The sequence below is a fragment of the Takifugu flavidus genome, unplaced genomic scaffold (genome assembly GCF_003711565.1).
Source record: "Takifugu flavidus isolate HTHZ2018 unplaced genomic scaffold, ASM371156v2 ctg476, whole genome shotgun sequence".
NCBI lineage: Eukaryota > Metazoa > Chordata > Actinopteri > Tetraodontiformes > Tetraodontidae > Takifugu > Takifugu flavidus.
The window spans coordinates 1-17,905 of NW_026622092.1; the positions used below are offsets into that span (position 1 = coordinate 1).

A 17,905-nucleotide genomic window follows, 5' to 3' on the forward strand; every position below is an offset into this window, starting at 1 on the left:
TTTGATTTTACTAAAGTGACACAAACCCTAAAGATTCTGAAGGCATGATGTAAAATAGTATAGATAATAATAATTTAAATAATACAGACATTTGAAGAGACAATTAAGAGAATGTTTTCATGCTTATAAGAGTGGCCGAGGAGCCATTTAGAACTTTATAAAGATGCATTGTGTGATACCAGGAACTAATTTAACTTCAAGGCGAAGCTGCTTCTGCTTTGTCGACCATCGACTGATCTCCTGAAAGTCCACCAGCGCTTTTTAAAAACTGATTTTTTCATCTACGGACGGAGTAGACGGCAGATGTTTCCACAGATGCTCTTCACCAGTGGTCAGTGAGTGATGCAGCAGATGAGCGGGAGTTGACTGGCTTCAACCAGCTACTGTCTCAATGTCTCCAGCCCATAGTGTGGATTCTCTACGAGATCAGACAGCAGCTTCACTCCTGAATCCTGCAGATTGTTGAAGCTGAGGTCCAGTTCTCTGAGATGGGAGGGATTGGACCTCAGCGCCGAGGCCAGAGAGCCACAGCTGATCTCTGATAACCTGCAGTGAATTATTCTAAATAAAGAAGGAAACTTTTATAAGGTTATGAGTGAAACCAGTATTAATCTGAAACGTTAATCAAAGGCATGATCTGTAAATATTTAATTTAGTTACAGGCTAAAAAATGATAGTAATATGTAATTACCACAATTCCAACCTCTCAGTTTGCACTGTTCCAAAGGAGAATATATATTGTTATGGCCCTCACTCTTCCCAGGTTCTCGTGACCTCTTTCCCTCCCATCTCATCATGGAGATCCATCTCACCTGTGGCTCATCTTTAAAGGCACAACCTGTCTTAGATGACTTCCTGTCTCCCTCACCATCTCCCTCCTCGTGGCTGGTGTCTACCAGGCACCCTCACCTAGTTTTGTCTAATTTTGGTTACCATCTGTCGGCTTTTTCATTGTCCTTAAATCAATTTATCATGAATAAGTGGTCAGCGTGTGGCCCTCCCTCCTGAAGGAACTGGGCACAACACACACACTCAGAAAGTGTGAGGACCCTCGGATGGAATAATGGACATTTTTGAGAATGGTGTTTACCTCAGAGTTTCCAGTCGGCAGTTTGGAAAGTGGAGAAAACCACAGAGCAGCTTCACTCCTGAATCCTGCAGCTGGTTCCAACTCAGGTCCAGTTCTCTGAGATGGGAGGGATTGGACCTCAGCGCCGAGGCCAGAGAGCCACAGCTGATCTCTGATAAACTGCAGAGCTCTAATCTAAATAAAGAAGGGAAACTTTTATAAGGTTATAAGTGAAACCAGTATTAATCTGAAACGTTAATCAAAGGCATGATCTGTAAATGTTTAATTTAGTTACAGGTTAAAAAATGATAGTAATATGTAATTACCACAATTCCAACCTCTCAGGTTTGCACTGTTCCAAAGGAGAATATATATTGTTATGGCCCTCACTCTTCCCAGGTTCTCCCCACCTCTTTCCCTCCCATCTCATCATGGAGATCCATCTCACCTGCGGCTCATCTTTGAAGGCACAACCTGTCTTAGATGACTTCCTGTCTCCCTCACCATCTCCCTCCTCGTTGGCTGGTGTCTACCAGGCACCCTCACCTAGTTTTGTCTAATTTTGGTTACCATCTGTCGGCTTTTTCATTGTCCTTAAATCAATTTATCATGAATAAGTGGGCCCCGTGTGGCCCTCCCTCCTGAAGGAACTGGGCACAACACACACACTCAGAAAGTGTGAGGACCCTCGGATGGAATAATGGACATTTTTGAGAATGGTGTTTACCTCAGAGTTTCCAGTCGGCAGTTTGGAAAGTGGAGAAAACCACAGAGCAGCTTCACCCCTGAATCCTGCAGCTGGTTGAACCTGAGGTCCAGTTCTCTGAGTGGGAGGGATTGGACCTCAGCGCCGAGGCCAGAGAGCCACAGCTGATCTTGATAAACTGCAGTAGTCTAATCTGAAAAATGCAGGATAAGGTTATACGGTGCAGGTCTGCATGTTATCTGCGTCAGTACTAAACCTACGTTAGTTCTTAGTTGGGTCAGACCTGAATTCACGATTACAAGGAATTTTTTTAATGTCGTGCATCACAGCAGTGTTGAGAACAGCCTCACTTCACCATCTTAGCAGCTGGTATATAGGTAGAAAAATGAAGACTGACCTGAGCGTCTCCAGTTTACAGTTTGGACTCTCCAGTCCAGAACAGAGCCGCTTCTCCTGAATCCTTCAACGTGTTGGCGCTCAGGTCCAGAACCCTCAGATGGGAGAGGTTGGACTTCAGAGCTGAGGCCACAGAATCACAGCTGGTCTCTGATAAACTGCAGCGACTTAGTCTAAAATAACAATTATTTTGAGAGACGACAAATAAAAATCAACGAGAACTGTAACACTACGTTTATAACAAAGATCAAACATGTAAACATCTATTGTCTAACTAGTTACACCTGGGAAAGTACTGGATCATCTCTGACTGACCTGAGAGTCTCCAGCTTACAGAGAGGATCCTGGAGAAAACCACAGAGCAGCTTCACTGCTGGATCCTTCAGCTGGTTCTGACTGAGCTCCAGAACCCTCAGATGGGAGGGATTGGACCTCAGCGCCGAGGCCAGAGAGTCACAGCTGATCTCTGATAAACTGCAGTCACTCAGTCTGGATAAGGAATCATGGCAAGAAATGATCTCTTATTGGAGGAAAAGTCATATTACACTTGCTCAAAATCATTTTTTCATTTTATTTCATTATTTAATCAGGGCCCTTGGAGTCAGGAGAGCTCTGCCCCCCCCACTGATAAACTGGGATTTTACAGCAACAACATAGTTAAAAAGTATATAAAATTGTCTTTCAATGGCTCATTAAATTCATACTACACTTCTCTTCTCCAAAAGTCAATGAAGTTTATCTTGAAGCCTTTTATTGTTTTTGTTATGTCGAAGATAAAAGAAAGCTGACCTGAGAGTCTCCAGCTCACAGAGAGGATCCTGGAGAAAACCACAGAGCAGCTTCACTGCTGGATCCTTCAGCTGGTTCTGACTCAGGTCCAGAACCCTCAGATGGGAGGGATTGGACCTCAGCGCCGAGGCCAGAGAGTCACAGCTGATCTCTGATAACCTGCAGTAATGCAACCTGGAAAAGGAATAAATGGGGCTGTCACGGAGTGAGCCGTGCCACATACGCACACTTTATACGCACACACTTCATACGCACACACAAACATTTCATTTCCATTCTGTTCCGTCTAGGGTTACTCGGTTTAGGCATTTCATACAAACCACTTTTTACCATAGCTCACCAGCAGGACATACTTCCTCGTTTGGGGAAACCGAAGGACTGGTCCATGATTGTATATATGGAGGGGTTTCGCGGGGTGCTACGGCACAATCTATTTTAGCGGGGGGGTTTTATTGGGGTAAATTGAACATGTATTTTATTGTGCACTGGGTGGTTGTTGGTGGTGGAAATTTGTTTTGGAAGTTTTACGCATATTTTGTATTTTCTTTTCGGTTGTAATTTTGAGTTTGTAAATGTATTAGTGAGCATAATAATTTTGATAATTGGTTTCATTGGTTTCACCTGTGGAGGCGCTACAGGTATAAAAGCCCTGTAGTAGGCCCAAGACAGGGCTTCGTGTTGGTTGTTGAGTTGGTTGGTCATTGTTTTGGAGGAAAAGAAATTGTTGGCAAAGCGTTAAAAGTGGTGTGTGTAAGAGTGTGCAGGGTCGGTATGTATTGTATGGATTTAGCCTGGCATCTTCTGACGCCGCTTTATTTTTGGTAAATTAAAATACATTTTTGGAGGAAAGAATCTCCCATCTCCCTCTGTCTCCTCCACCGCCGCCGTTCATCCTTGCGACAGGGGCAAATAAAAACACATTTCTAAATATGAAAATGAAGAAAAAAGCAGAAAATGTAAAGAAATTTAGAAAAGACCAACAGAGGCCTCCTGACCTGAGCGTCTCCAGTCTGCAGTTTGGATGCATCATTGCAGAAGAAAGTAACTTTACTCCGGCATCTCTCAGGCTTTGGTTGTTGCTTAAGCTCAGCTCCCGTAGATGAGAAGGGTTTGACGTCATTGCTGAGGCCACAACTTCCCAATGACTCGTTAAAAGAACACGATCAGACAGTCTGTTGTGTATGAAACAAAAATAGTGAGTCAAACTTTGGGATTTCTAATCAACTTATCTGAGAATCTACCTCAACACAAATGTAGCTCATTTCCTGGAAAAGCTAAATTCAACACCGTAGAGCAACAGTTTGAACGACCATCAGATCTGAAATGCAACTGAATTATTCTTAACATTTGTCTTTTTTAGAACAGCTCATAATTACTCAATATTTAAAATGATTATAGCAAATGGTTTAAAGAACGTGCATCTTTTTATCTGTCTATCGGCTCTTTGGATATTTTGCATTTCATACAATTTGTACGATTGTGCGTCAAGTCTTAATTCAGCGATCCGATCGATGACATCAGAGTCTCTGGTTGCATCGATTGCCGTCAGCTTCTGTTACATCTGCCTGTTTTCCTTCAAATCATTTTCACTGCACCTTTTGTTGCTGGTGATGAAGTTGCCACCTAACGGGTGTGGAAAGGCTCAAACAACTTTGTGGGTCACATAAAGGCTCCAAACGGAACCGCCACAAAGACCTAAAACCCCATTTAAACCAACGAGGCCGGCTGTTTTTACGTTGAACAAATGAAGCAAAATAGTCACGTGTCGTTAGTTAAAATGTGTTTTTCTCTTGTTTGAATACGATGTATACAAACAAACAAAAGTTATTTAATTACATGACAGTAATTTCATGATAGTCAGTTAACTTGTGGCTCCTATTATTCCTGCCTTATGTTGGTTTGTCTGGATTGAACTTTGAACTTATATCCAACCAGTGTTGAACATTTCTGAATGAATTGTTTTTCTTTTTTAATTATGGACGCTGCAATGGAGATAAAGAATTGAACGAATGACCACTGGAGGGGTTATTGCTACCTGACATGATCGACTCGGTTGATTTAAACGCCGATGTCCAGCTCCAAAAATCTTTACTTACTTGGCCTTCCTGCAGTTCCTCACAGCTGGAATCAGGCGACGTCGTCCCTCACTGAGGTGTTGTACTGCTGCAGGTTCAGCTCATCCAGAACCTCCTCTGACATCTGCAGCAGGTAGGCCAGAGCTGAACAGTGGATCACTGACAGTTCCCTCTCTGATTTCTTCTCTGACTTCAGGAACTCTTGGATCTCCTGATGGACTGACTGATCCTTCATCTCCATCAGACAGTGGAAGATGTTGATGCTTCTGAATGGGGAGATTTCATCACTGTTCTCCTCCTTCAGGTTTTTGAGGACCTTCTGGATGGTTTCTGGGTGGTTCTCCATCTGATCCAACAGTCCACCCAAGATCCTCTGATTGGACTCAGAGAGAGACCATGAAGGAAGCGAACAAACAAGTCCAGGTGGCCATTTTTACTTTTGAGAGATTTCATTAGTGTTCTCCTGAGGAAGACATCAAGAGATGTGGCTGAATCGTAATTGTGAACAACCCAGCAAACCTGGAAAAGGGTTTGATTTTGAATATTTTAGGAACTTATTTATAACCACTGTGTCTTTCCTGGTGTAACGTGGAACATGTAGACGGCAGCCAGAAACTCCTGAATGCTCAGATGAACAAAGCAGTAGACTGATTTCTGGAAGATCACACTCTCTCTTTTGAAGATCTCTGTACAAACTCCTGAGTACACCGACACCTCGGAGACGTCCAGTCCACATCGCTTCAGGTCTTTTGAGTAGAACATGATGTGTTTCCTTTCTCCAGATGTTCAAAAGCCAGCCGACCCAACTTCCAAAAGAGTTTTTTATCAGTCTTAGTCAGTTCCTCTGGTCTCTGCTTTCCTCCATACTTCTGCTTCTTCCTCTTTATCTGAACCATCAGGAAGTGTGAGTAGAGGTCAGTCAGGGTTTTGGGCAGCTCTCCTCTCTGGTCTCTGGTCATCATGTCCTCCAGAACTATAGCAGTGATCCAGCAGAAAACTGGGATCAGACACATGATGTGGAGGCTCTGGAGGCCTTGATGTGTGAGATGATTCTCTTGGACAGATCTTCATCACTGAACCTCCTCCTGAAGTACTCCTCCTTCTGGGAGTCAGTGAAGCCTCGTACTTCTGTGATCCTGTCAACACACGAGGAGGAATCTGATAGGCTGCTGCAGGTCTGGAGGTGATCCAGATGAGAGCTGAGGGAAGCAGGTTCCCCTGGATGAGGTTCACCAGGAGCACCTCAACTGATGATACTTGTGTGACATCAGAGATGACCTGATGCTTGTTGAAACCCAGTGAAAATCTGCTTTCATCCAGGCCATCAAAGATGAACAGAAGTTTCCAGACAGTCAGATCTTCTGCTCTGATCTTCTGTAATGTTGGATGGAAAACATGAAGCAGTGAGAGAAGACTGTGCTGCTCATCTCTGATCAAGTTCAGCTCCCTGCATGAGAGCGGAAGCACCAGACTGATGTCTTGGTTCTCCAAACCTTCTGCCCAGTCCAGACTGAACTTCTGCACGGAGAAGGTTTTTCCAACGCCGGCGACACCGTTGGTCAGAACCACTCTGATGTGTCTCTGTTGCTCAGATAAGACTTTGAAGATGTCCTGGCACTTGATTGGAGTGTCCTGGATGTTCTTCTGGGAGGTTCTCTCAAGCTGTCTCACCTCATGTTGTGTGTCCACCTCCTCACTTTGTCCCTCAGTGATGTAGAGCTCAGTGTAGATCTTGTTCAGCAGGGTTCCACTTCCTGCTTCATTAGTTCCTTCAGTCACATGTTCACATCTTCTCTTCAGACTGATCTTATGACCTTCTATCACCTCCTGCAGATCACCTCCTGAAAATAAGTAAACCAATGATTTCCATCTCTCATAAATCATCAACACAACTACAAATTCATGACATCACAAGTTCAATTTTATATTGAAGAATTTTACTTTGTTTGGGCTTCATTTCAGCATCTCCAGATCTGCTTCCAGATTGTGAACAAGAGGACTCTCCTGGTGGAGCTGACTGGTCCCAGTTTGATAGGATGTGCTCCCCCCTCTCACTATGAAACACATCTCTATTAGTTTTTTTTTGATTTATAGGATGAAAGAATCTGATCAAGACTCAATATTGTTCCAGCATTTATGTCTGAATTCATCGATCCTTGTTTCTAATTAACAATATTCACATTAAGTATGTAACTATATGACTGTCTGAGGTTTAAGTGTTAAACATCTCCAATAATAAACTCACAACCTGCTGCTGTTAATGTGACTAACAGCTGGCACACAAACACATCATCACACTTTAGTTTTCTTACATTTTGTCTGAACTTCTGAAGTTATTAGTCCATATTTGGACCGGTCACTCTTCAGGGACACACAGCTGGGCACTGTGGACTCTGCTCTGTCCTCGTCCATCCTGAGGAAACATCAGAAATAGTGATGAGACTGTGATGAAGGTAAATAATCTGTAGAGGTTGTAGTTAAATAATCCCAATTCACTGCATTTTTATCAAACAGGAACATTTCTAATACATTCTGGCTAATAACTGAATCAATAAATCAATGATGTATATGTATAATTTTCATGTTTTCAGAGCTTAAGCTGCTTTTTTTAACTGTTCCTGCAGTGAGAAAAGAACTGGCACCTTTTCCAGCCCCTCATCCTGCAGCACTGAATGTGCTCTAAAGTTCTTTCCAGAGCAAACGTCTCTGCACTTGCAGCAACATGTTGTAGTCATGGATCCGTGAGGAGAACCGGATACAGGAAACGCCCCCACTTTGATCCCAAAAAACCAACGGTGGTCCGGCAACGACGGGGACGCTGGTCCATCGGGCCCGACAACACTGGTTTTTCCAGGCCAACATGGTGAAAGGACTGTCTCAGCTCAACCACTAAATTATTTGGTGCTACATAAACATACTAGTCAGGACTTTTTAACTTCCCTCCTTTGTTCCCCTCTTCAATTATTTCTAATTTTCTGTGATCCTGTGTGGATTTATTATCTTCCTGCTTAGTCTGAAGAGAATACTTTCACTTTTAAAACCCAATCAACAGCTTTATGGCGTATATATTACTACCATTTAAAGCATTCTGGGAGGGTTTAAAGTTCTTTTAGGATCAGTAGCAAAGAGCAGAAACATAAACTAAACTTCACTTAGAAAGACTATTCAACTATAACTAAAGCCAGACTATAAGAAAGTTAAATAAGACCGATTCATTTATAATGTATAATGATGTTTGTGTGCTAAAACTAAATATAACGTCTAATTGATTCAAATCTTGATTTTATCTCCAAACACAACTGTCAATTCTTTTCAATAATGCTCTTCTTTACTCACCTTGTCGGTCTTCAGTCTTCCTGCTTAGTCTGAAAGGAATACTTTGAAAAACTCGTTTGTTGGGTTCCCAGTTTCTGGGAACGTTGTTGCTGGTGTCTACCTGCAGGGGGCGTGGAGGAGCCGCTCATCAGCCACAGTGGCCCCGCAGACACACGCACCTGCGGTCTCTCTTCAATCTCCGTTAGATTTAAGGACAGAACTCCCGTCTGCCAGCGGCGGAGTGTTTTCGGCCTCATCGCCAAACCCTGACTTCTGTGGCTTGACTATTTTTGAGAGTTTTCCTTGCGGACTTGTTTTGGACTCTCTCGAGGTCTCTCCCTCCTCTCTGTGAACGCGGACCGAACTGTTCTTGTTCACTTTAAAATAAGACGCTTTTCGGACACCATTTCTCCACCGTTATTCAACCAAGCTAAAGAAATAAGATTTATGATGCCTCACAGATTTTGAAAGACTTGTAAAAGCAGCATATTTCTGCAGCCCTGGAGTCCAGGAGGAGCAGCAGAGGTCAGAATGTGTCGGAGCGCGTTTAAACATTGTCTGCAGTTCCACGCGTGTCCACCGGGTGGCGGTAAAGCACCACATGATATTTCTCTTTTTGGAACTTCAGCTGCGTTGAGCTTTAAATCTTCACCTGTCGCTCCCTTTAAGCTCTAAACTTTGCGGTTCTGTGTGTAGTTTGTTGGTTTAAATATTTTTGATGCATTCTGATGACGATGAGTGAAACTGTCAATGACCAATAGAAAGTTCGTCCATTTTTCTACTGTGTCACACATTTTCATTATTTATTGTCATTTTTGGGTCTAAACTGGGCCAGTTCTGTGAGCTGTTTTGCTTTTTCTGTGGACCAGATGTTCCAGGCAGTTCCATCATGGGACAACGGATACAGGTCACGTGACAACAGTCAGCCTTTAGTTCTTTATTACAGGAGGATCTGGTTTATATAGACACGTATCTGCAAAATACTAAAAAGTATATGAACCCAAAGTACTAAAAAGTCTACATACACGCACACACGTGTATAAGTGTTTATACACACGTTTGCGCGTACGTGCACACTGTATATTCATCTAATAACTGTTAGTTTCTAAAACACCAAAGCAGAGTCACTGAGGCACGGCTTCACCTCCTTTACACCGAGGTTTCACTGAGCAGGTGTGATGAACTGTTGCAGAAGGAAAAGCATGGAACATGTTAATCGGACACAAAAAACACTCAGGTTATTTTGTCTGGACCTCGCCATCCCTTTGGGGAGGATCATCTCATTCTTCAGCTTTGAACTGTCAGAGTTAAAAGGTTTCATCCTTCCACAAGACAAGAAAACTTCCGCCCAACCTTCTGACCTCTAGTGTCGTATTTTCATCTCTTCAAAAATTATCATGTTGAACATTTTGTCTTCCAATGAAAAAGAAAAAAACAATCACTGCAGACTTTTAAAGCAGCGACAGGAAAACCAGCAGGATCACTAGGAAGAGAGACGGAACCAGGCGCCTGGAGATGAGCTCATCTGAACATCTACCCTTTAACAGCCATCGCTAGTAAATGGTCCTTCAGCCTCATCACTTCGAGGGTGGAAACGTGTTTAGGCCGTCAATAACAGCTTTGTGAAACTACCTGTAGCTGAGGAGGCCTCATCCCAAAGCAGCAGGTCCAGATGGAGTTTCGCGCGACTCCTGAGAGTCGGTGCAATGGGCTTCTGCCACATCATGCTGAATCAGAGGGTCTGTGGAAACCATCTTATAGTCTCCAGTCTGCTAAATGCCACATGTGATGAAGACCATGGAGGGGCTGCTGCTGAACCACCGGAGACCACAGATTTAGAGTCCATTCCAAGAAAGGAAGAAGGTGGCAGACTCTTACGAGCTGGTGATAAACAGGGTGGAAACTGCAGAAATCCTCTGAGGATATGAGATATGCTGCACTGCCAACACGGAGGCTCCGTGGAAGAAAATGGTCACTTAAGTCAACGACCTGGCAGGTGGCAAAACCGGCAAAGTGCAAGTGCAGATCTTGAGGAAGCTACTCATCACCTGAGGACTTGCATCCAAAGACTACTTTTTCCTCACCATCTGAGGCACAGATAAATACACAATGAATTAATTATTTACTTCTTGATAAAGATTTTTTTTAAAAAGTGTGCATAGCTCGGGAAAGGGATGTAAAGTCCAAACCTCAGGGCTGCAGCTAAATAGAGGGAAAGTCCGCCCACTAGTGGTGACAAAGGTCACTGCACCCTTAAATACTAACGATACTAATGCAAACCGGTCAAATAAAAACACAACCATGTCATGTTACAAGCTCATTGGGCCTCCGCAATAACTGCCGTACTAACCTACGGGTCAGAAGGCTCCGCGGGCAGGTCAGGGTGTAAGTTAAACGCAACCGAACCGCTGTTTACGAAATGTCTGAGAAACGCAGAATTAAAACACACCAGCAGAAAAGAAAACCAACGAAACCAAGAGGCACGACAGGCCAAACAGCGGCCTATGAGAAGCCTTAAAAGAAACAAAGCCAACATGAGCAGTAACAGGAAAACGGCACTAAAACCGCAGCAGTTTACCTGGTTAATTGGCTGCAGCCCGCACGCGTCAACTCCCTCCCCCGATAGCAGTTGCAGGAGCCAACCGGCAGGGGGCGCAGCGACACACCGCCGTAATCCAGCAGGCCAACCTGGGACACCAGGGCTGTGTGTGTGTGTGTGTGTGTGTGTGTGTGTAATAGTTTTTATTTCTGTTCCTGGTTGGTAGGGATAAACTGCAGTAGCGGTTCCTGCTTTGGGTTTTCCACGCTCCGTTGCCATAGTTACGGGTAAACGGACGCTGAGCGCGGCGATTTCTGGGGCGTTTTGAACGAAACTGAGTTACCGAATCATCTTCATCCAGGTATGAAGTGATAAAGCTCCAACTCAGCGCTGCCCTATTCAAAATGAGGCTGTAATCTGCGCGTCTCGGGCTTCATAGACCTCAAAGAGGGACGTAAATATGTAACATTTCTACAATTTTGTGGCCAAAATGAGTTTGCATTGACTTGATTGTGCTTTTATCAGGTGGTTTAGGACCGAACATGGACCACTCCTGTAGCTCCTCTTCAGTACTGGACAGCGGTGGGCTGGAGGTTCTTGGTTCTACCAAACAATCCAGGTGAGTTTTTTCAGGGATGAAAGATCAAAGAAGCTTTGATGGAAAGCAACAGACATTACAAGCGCGTTAGATTCTATTACAACTGATGTTGCTGGTACGCATTGCCTTCAGCCGCAGCAGCAACTATAGAACTAGAACCCACTGAACTCTTCTCATTGATGTGTCCTGACCGACACCCCATCCAGAACCCGGCTAATCTAAAGAATCAGCACCTTCTGCTCCCTCCTCAAACACAATGAAACACAATCAGTGAGGGCAAAACTAGAAAATTCACATGCAACAACTCCTCAAAAGTACAGACGTCAGCACCGGTTCCTTTGACTTCCACAGGGATCCACCAGCGCAGTGTCATGGTGTTCAGACCGACCCTCCAGTTCCAGCCCTGAGGTTCTGCGGTCAACTGGCTCAATGGACAGGAAACTCAACCAACTACCAGGTCCGGGCCGCGCACGCCACCCTGAGTGACGGGGCGCTTGTCGTGAGCTTTAGACCGTCTCTTTAAACTAGTTCCACCTCGATGAATGTCCGCTGTGCAAAGTTGGTCCGTTCCAAATGGACTCAACCCATCAGGACTAAGAAACGTCCAAAGTTTAGCAACAGCACTGAAGCGTGCGGCAGGTTGTAAATATAGTCCGGTTCTGTCTGTTAAATGTTAAATACATCTTATTGCTAAACAGGAGCGATCCACATAATAAGTTAAATATAATCGAAGGGCTTTTGTCTGTGTGGAAGGGGGACGTGGGGATCAACTCCACCATCTTCTTTGAAGCCTCGCCGGGAGAAGTGGCCTCATCCCGCCTGGAGCTGCGCAACGAGGGCAACACGTCCATCTTCTACAGCTGGCAGCAGCTGGACGTCTCCTCCAGCCTGTCGCACCTGCTCTCACACAGAAGGCGCAGCTGCTTCTACTTCAACCAGTCCTCAGGTACGTGCGGCCCCCGACCAGGCGTCCTGAGTCCCCCCGTCCCCCCGTCATGCCGTGTCCTCCCGTCACAGGTGTGATCCTTCCGGCGTCACCCAACAAATAGACCTGATGTTTAAATCCGGGGTGCCGGGCCTCCACACGGAGTCGTGGCAGCTCCAAACCAACCCGGTGTTGTTGCAGGGGGCCTTGGTGCAGGTGACGCTCATGGGGTTCGCTGTGTCCGAGGACAGGACGGCAGAGCTCCGGCGCCACCTGGAGGTGTCGTATGATCAAAGCCTTTGAGCCTTTCAGGGTTTTTCCCATCCCGCCGGTCCATTTTCACCCCGTTCTTGTCGCACAAACAGACAAGGCTGGAAAAGACAGTGACGGAAAAGTTCTGCCGGTCGATGGTGTATAAGATCCTGGAGGGGGTCCAGACCCGAGAGAGATCCAGCTCCCTCGTTGAGTTTTTAATGGGAAGCCCCGAGTGAGGTGGTCAACAAGTTCTCTTGGCTCAGCAGAATTTCTTCTATTCCCACTCTTCACCTTCATCCCTCACAGGAGGAGCGAGAAAGACAAGACAGTGGGGAAATGGACCCGGCCGACCAAAGCCTGGGCCGCGACTTCGCCGATGACCAGACATTTACGGATTTCACCCCATTTGAGGAGGAAGCCTATTCCGCAGCGTTTGGATCCTTCTCTGGTTCCACATCTCCAAAGTGAAATGTATTTTTTCCTGTTGCGAAGGTGCTGGAAACAGAGAGTAACACTTGATGTCATTTAAGTGCTAAAAAGGGTCGTTTTCCTTCCACTTCTCAATCACCGACGTGTCCAACTTCACAGGACCTGCCCAAAGGTTCCCGTTTCTGTCATCCTCGCAAAAACGGACTAAAAGGACGCTTCTCCGGGTCATCCAGCTCACCTTGTCCAGGCAGCCGTGTCCGGGCTGGAGACTCGCTGATGCTGCGCTGACAACCACCGTCAGTGACAAGCTAGCGAGAGTTAGCTCACGGGACCGGAAATTAGCGACAGTAACCGGAAGTAAACAAAGGAGCCGACAACTGCGTTCAAGTTTCATTCAAATATGCAAATAAAGAGTAAAATAAAATATACATTTAAACTTAACAGAAAATATAAGGACTCATCAACTTTATTTCTACCCAAAATGTAGTTTCTGTCATTACATAAACTTCCTCATGCAAATATTTCGACAGTATGATATTAAACTATTAGAATTACACAAATGTATTTTTAACTTTTGCAAACATGTACATGGAAAAATGTTTTGATCCTCAGTCACATAACACAAAGCAGATAAACACATAAGCAAACACAGTAACGTTTCAAATTAAGAAAATATCAAATCTAAGATCACAAAAATGAATGCTGTTCCTGCAGGTAGGGGGGGAGGTGAGAAGTCCGAGTACCGACCAGAAACCGAACCACAACAAATAACATTTGAAAGAGGATATATGAACATGTGACTTAATAAGATATGAAAGAGGATATATGAACATGTGACTTAATAACATATGAAAGAGGATATATGATCATATGACTTAATAAGATATGAAAGAGGATATATGAACATATGACTTAATAAGATATGAAAGAGGATATATGAACATGTGACTTAATAACATATGAAAGAGGACATATGAACATGTGACTTAATCAGATATGAAAGAGGATATATGAACATGTGACTTAATAAGATATGAAAGAGGATATATGAACATGTGACTTAATAATATATGAAAGAGGACATATGAACATGTGACTTAATAACATATGAAAGAGGATATATGAACATGTGATTTTTCCACTATCACACACAGACATACACACATCAGTATCAGTACCTATGGTTGCGAAAATACGGTATATAGAACATAGGGCATGTTTGTGCGTAATATCACTCCGCGTCTGTGCAACGACAACAACCTCCTATCTTTAGTATTGCTGCGCCAACTGGTGGTCTTTTGGGTTGAGGATAGCAGTGATCTATATGTACCTATATGTAGCTATAGCGTCATTGGCCTCCACTCCAGCCAGTCCTGGTAGTTCCTCAAAAACACTGAGTTTTTAGTGGATGCACAATCTGTGGAAGCCAACATAGAAATTTCTGAAGAGCCAAAGTTCTTGAAACAAAAATTAGTTTAGTCCCCAATTAGTTTGGTTTGTTATCAGGTGACCTCACAGTGTTCTTTTATTTAAAATAAACAACTTGAGATTGTGTTATTAAATATACACACAACCCCGATGATACCAGGAACTATTTTAACTTCAAGGCGAAGCTGCTTCTGCTTTGTTGACCATCGACTGATCTCCTGAAAGTCCACCACCGCTTTTTAAAAACTGAATTTTTCATCTATGGAGGGAGTAGACGGCAGATGAGCGGGAGTTGACTGGCTTCAACCAGCTACCGTCTCAATGTCTCCAACCCATAGTGTGGATTCTCTACGAGATCAGACAGCAGCTTCACTCCTGGCTCCTTCAGCTGGTTCTGACTCAAGTCCAGTTTTCTGAGATGGGAGGGATTGGACCTCAGCGCCGAGGCCAGAGAGTCACAGCTGATCTTTGATAAGCTGCAGCGCTCTAATCTAAATAAAGAAGGGAAACTTTTATAAGGTTATAAGTGAAACCAGTATTAATCTGAAAGGTTAATCAAAGGCATGATCTGTAAATATTTAATTTAGTTACAGGTTAAAAAATGATAGTAATATGTAATTACCACAATTCCAACCTCTCAGGTTTGCACTGTTCCAGAGGAGAATATATATTGTTATGGCCCTCACTCTTCCCAGGTTCTCCCGACCTCTTTCCCTCCCATCTCATCATGGAGATCCATCTCACCTGTGGCTCATCTTTAAAGGCACAACCTGTCTTAGATGACTTCCTTTCTCCCTCACCATCTCCCTCCTTGTTGGCTGGTGTCTACCAGGCACCCTCACCTAGTTTTGTCTAATTTTGGTTACCATCTGTCGGCTTTTTCATTGTCCTTAAATCAATTTATCATGAATAAGTGGTCAGCGTGTGGCCCTCCCTCCTGAAGGAACTGGGCACAACACACACACTCAGAAAGTGTGAGGACCCTCGGATGGAATAATGGACATTTTTGAGAATGATGTTTACCTCAGAGTTTCCAGTCGGCAGTTTGGAAAGTGGAGAAAACCACAGAGCAGCTTCACCCCTGAATCCTTCAGCTGGTTCCCACTCAGGTCCAGTTCTCTGAGATGGGAGGGATTGGACCTCAGCGCCGAGGCCAGAGAGCCACAGCTGATCTTTGATAAACTGCAGTCAATCAATCTGAAAAATGCAGGATAAGGTTATACGGTGCAGGTCTGCATGTTATCTGCATCAGTACTAAACCTACGTTAGTTCTTAGTTGGGTCAGACCTGAATTCACGATATTACAAGGAATTGTTTTAATGTGGTGCATCACAGCAGTGTTGAGAACAGCCTCACTTCACCATCTTAGCAGCTGGTATATAGGTAGAAAAATGAAGACTGACCTGAGCCTCTCCAGTTTACAGTTTGGACTCTCCAGTCCAGAACAGAGCCGATTCACTCCTGAATCCTTCAACGTGTTGTCGCTCAGGTCCAGAACCCTCAGATGGGAGAGGTTGGACTTCAGAGCTGAGGCCACAGAATCACAGCTGGTCTCTGATAAACTGCAGCCTCTTAGTCTAAAATAACAATTATTTTGAGAGAAGACAAATAAAAATCAACATGTACCAGAGCAAAACACAGCTTACAAGCAACAAACCTCTCGTCCTGCACCATCTTATCTGCCGTATGTTCGTATTTTGGGTTCTTTCAGGGCGGTTGGACAAGATCTACACCGTATGTAAAGTGTGTGTGGGTCAAAATACCTTCCAAGTTTGTGAGACCACATTTCTCAATAGCACTCAACTCTTGTCAGGAGTTGGGACAAAGCGAGCCACTCCTGATAGCTTGTGGGCGATGCTGCACCGACCCTGCAATCCCTACACTCTCTGGTGAAACCAAATCAAAGGTTTTAGACACTGCTGGATGCTGGAAGGGTGGCTATAGTCTGGACGCATAGTTCCCCTGACAAGCTCAATGCTGCCAGAAAACATTGCAGGAGCATCAATTCCCCTCAGGGCATCAACAAAGACATGTAAACAGTTATTGTCTAACTAGTTACACCTGGGAAAGTACTGGATCATCTCTGACTGACCTGAGAGTCTCCAGCTTACAGAGAGGATCCTGCAGAAAACCACAGAGCTGCTTCACTGCTGGATCCTTCAGCTGGTTCCAACTCAGGTCCAGAACCCTCAGATGGGAGGGATTGGACCTCAGCGCCGAGGCCAGAGAGTCACAGCTGATCTCTGATAACCTGCAGCACCACAGCCTGGAAAACCAATCAATGGGGCAAATAAAAACACATTTCTAAATCTAAAAGTGAAGAGAAAAGCAGAAAATGTAAAGAAATTTAGAAAAGACCAACAGAGGCCTCCTGACCTGAGCGTCTCCAGTCTGCAGTTTGGATGCATCATTGCAGAAGACAGTAACTTTACTCCAGCATCTGTCAGGCTTTGGGTCCAGCTTAAGCTCAGCTCCCGTAGATGAGAAGGGTTTGACGTCATTGCTGAGGCCACAACTTCCCAATGACTCTTTGGAAGAAAACTATCAGACAGTCTGTTGTGTATGAAACAAAAATAGTGAGTCAAACTTTGGGATTTCTAATCAACTTATCTGAGAATCTACCTCAACACAAATGTAGCTCATTTCCTGGAAAAGCTAAATTCAACACCGTAGAGCAACAGTTTGAACGACCATCAGATCTGAAATGCAACTGAATTATTCTCAACATTTGTCTTATTTAGAACAGCTCATAATTACTCAATATTTAAAATGATTATAGGAAATGGTTTAAAGAAACGTGCATCTTTTTATCTGTCTATCGGCTCTTTGGATATTTTGCATTTCGTACAATTTGTACGATCGTGCGTCAAGTCTTAATTCAGCGATCCGATCGATGACATCAGAGTCTCTGGTTGCATCGGTTGCCCTCAGCTTCTGTTACATCTGCCTGTTTTCCTTCAAATCATTTTCACTGCACCTTTTGTTGCTAGTGATGAAGTTGCCACCTAACGGGTGTGGAAAGGGTCAAACAACTTTGTGGGTCACATAAAGGCTCCAAATGTAACCGCCACAAAGACCTAAAACACCCATTTAAACCAACGAGGCCGGCTGTTTTTACATTGAACAAATGAAGCAAAATAGTCACGTGTCATTAGTTAAAATGTGTTTTTCTGTTGTTTGAATACGATGTATACAAACAAACAAAAGTTATTTAATGACATGACAGTAATTTCATGATAGTAAGTTAACTTGTGGCTCCTACTATTCCTGCCTTTTGTTGGTTGGTCTGGATTGAACTTTGAACTTATATCCAGCCAGTGTTGAACATTTCTGAATGAATTGTTTTTCTTTTTTAATTTATGGACGCTGCAATGGAAATAA

General features: G+C 44.0%; 3 protein-coding genes and 1 long non-coding RNA gene across 6 annotated transcripts; 1 reads left to right on the top strand and 3 right to left on the bottom strand.

Moving 5' to 3' along the window:
- Window positions 1–123: 123 nt before the first annotated feature.
- On the bottom strand, window positions 124–1,893 carry LOC130520696 (uncharacterized). Its single transcript, XR_008949008.1, has 3 exons — window positions 1,797–1,893; window positions 1,091–1,264; window positions 124–561 (listed from the first exon to the last, which is right to left on the bottom strand). It is a non-coding gene; the product is annotated as an uncharacterized LOC130520696 (long non-coding RNA).
- Window positions 1,894–5,834: 3,941 nt separating this feature from the next.
- On the bottom strand, window positions 5,835–7,366 carry LOC130520694 (NLR family CARD domain-containing protein 3-like). Its single transcript, XM_057024403.1, has 3 exons — window positions 7,348–7,366; window positions 6,977–7,089; window positions 5,835–6,876 (listed from the first exon to the last, which is right to left on the bottom strand). The coding sequence occupies exons 2-3, from the start codon at window positions 6,990–6,992 to the stop codon at window positions 5,951–5,953; spliced, it is 942 nt and encodes a 313-aa protein (XP_056880383.1). The 5' UTR covers window positions 6,993–7,089; window positions 7,348–7,366; the 3' UTR covers window positions 5,835–5,950.
- A 3,890-nt stretch (window positions 7,367–11,256) lies between these two features.
- LOC130520693 (MYCBP-associated protein-like) lies at window positions 11,257–12,536 on the top strand. The gene is made up of 4 exons (XM_057024402.1): window positions 11,257–11,508; window positions 11,839–11,944; window positions 12,241–12,433; window positions 12,505–12,536. The coding sequence occupies exons 1-4, from the start codon at window positions 11,432–11,434 to the stop codon at window positions 12,534–12,536; spliced, it is 408 nt and encodes a 135-aa protein (XP_056880382.1). The 5' UTR covers window positions 11,257–11,431.
- A 1,008-nt stretch (window positions 12,537–13,544) lies between these two features.
- On the bottom strand, window positions 13,545–17,619 carry LOC130520695 (ribonuclease inhibitor-like). 3 transcript variants are annotated; one of them, XM_057024405.1, is made up of 5 exons: window positions 16,901–17,619; window positions 16,617–16,790; window positions 15,928–16,101; window positions 15,548–15,721; window positions 13,545–14,958 (listed from the first exon to the last, which is right to left on the bottom strand). In XM_057024405.1, exons 1-5 carry the CDS (start codon window positions 17,023–17,025, stop codon window positions 14,835–14,837), a joined length of 771 nt encoding a protein of 256 aa, XP_056880385.1. In that variant the 5' UTR covers window positions 17,026–17,619; the 3' UTR covers window positions 13,545–14,834. The 3 variants fall into 3 exon arrangements, with proteins under 3 accessions (XP_056880385.1, XP_056880386.1, XP_056880384.1); XM_057024406.1 differs by having other exon boundaries at window positions 13,545–15,015; window positions 16,182–16,790; window positions 16,901–17,618; XM_057024404.1 differs by having other exon boundaries at window positions 13,545–15,015; window positions 16,901–17,608.
- Window positions 17,620–17,905: the final 286 nt, after the last annotated feature.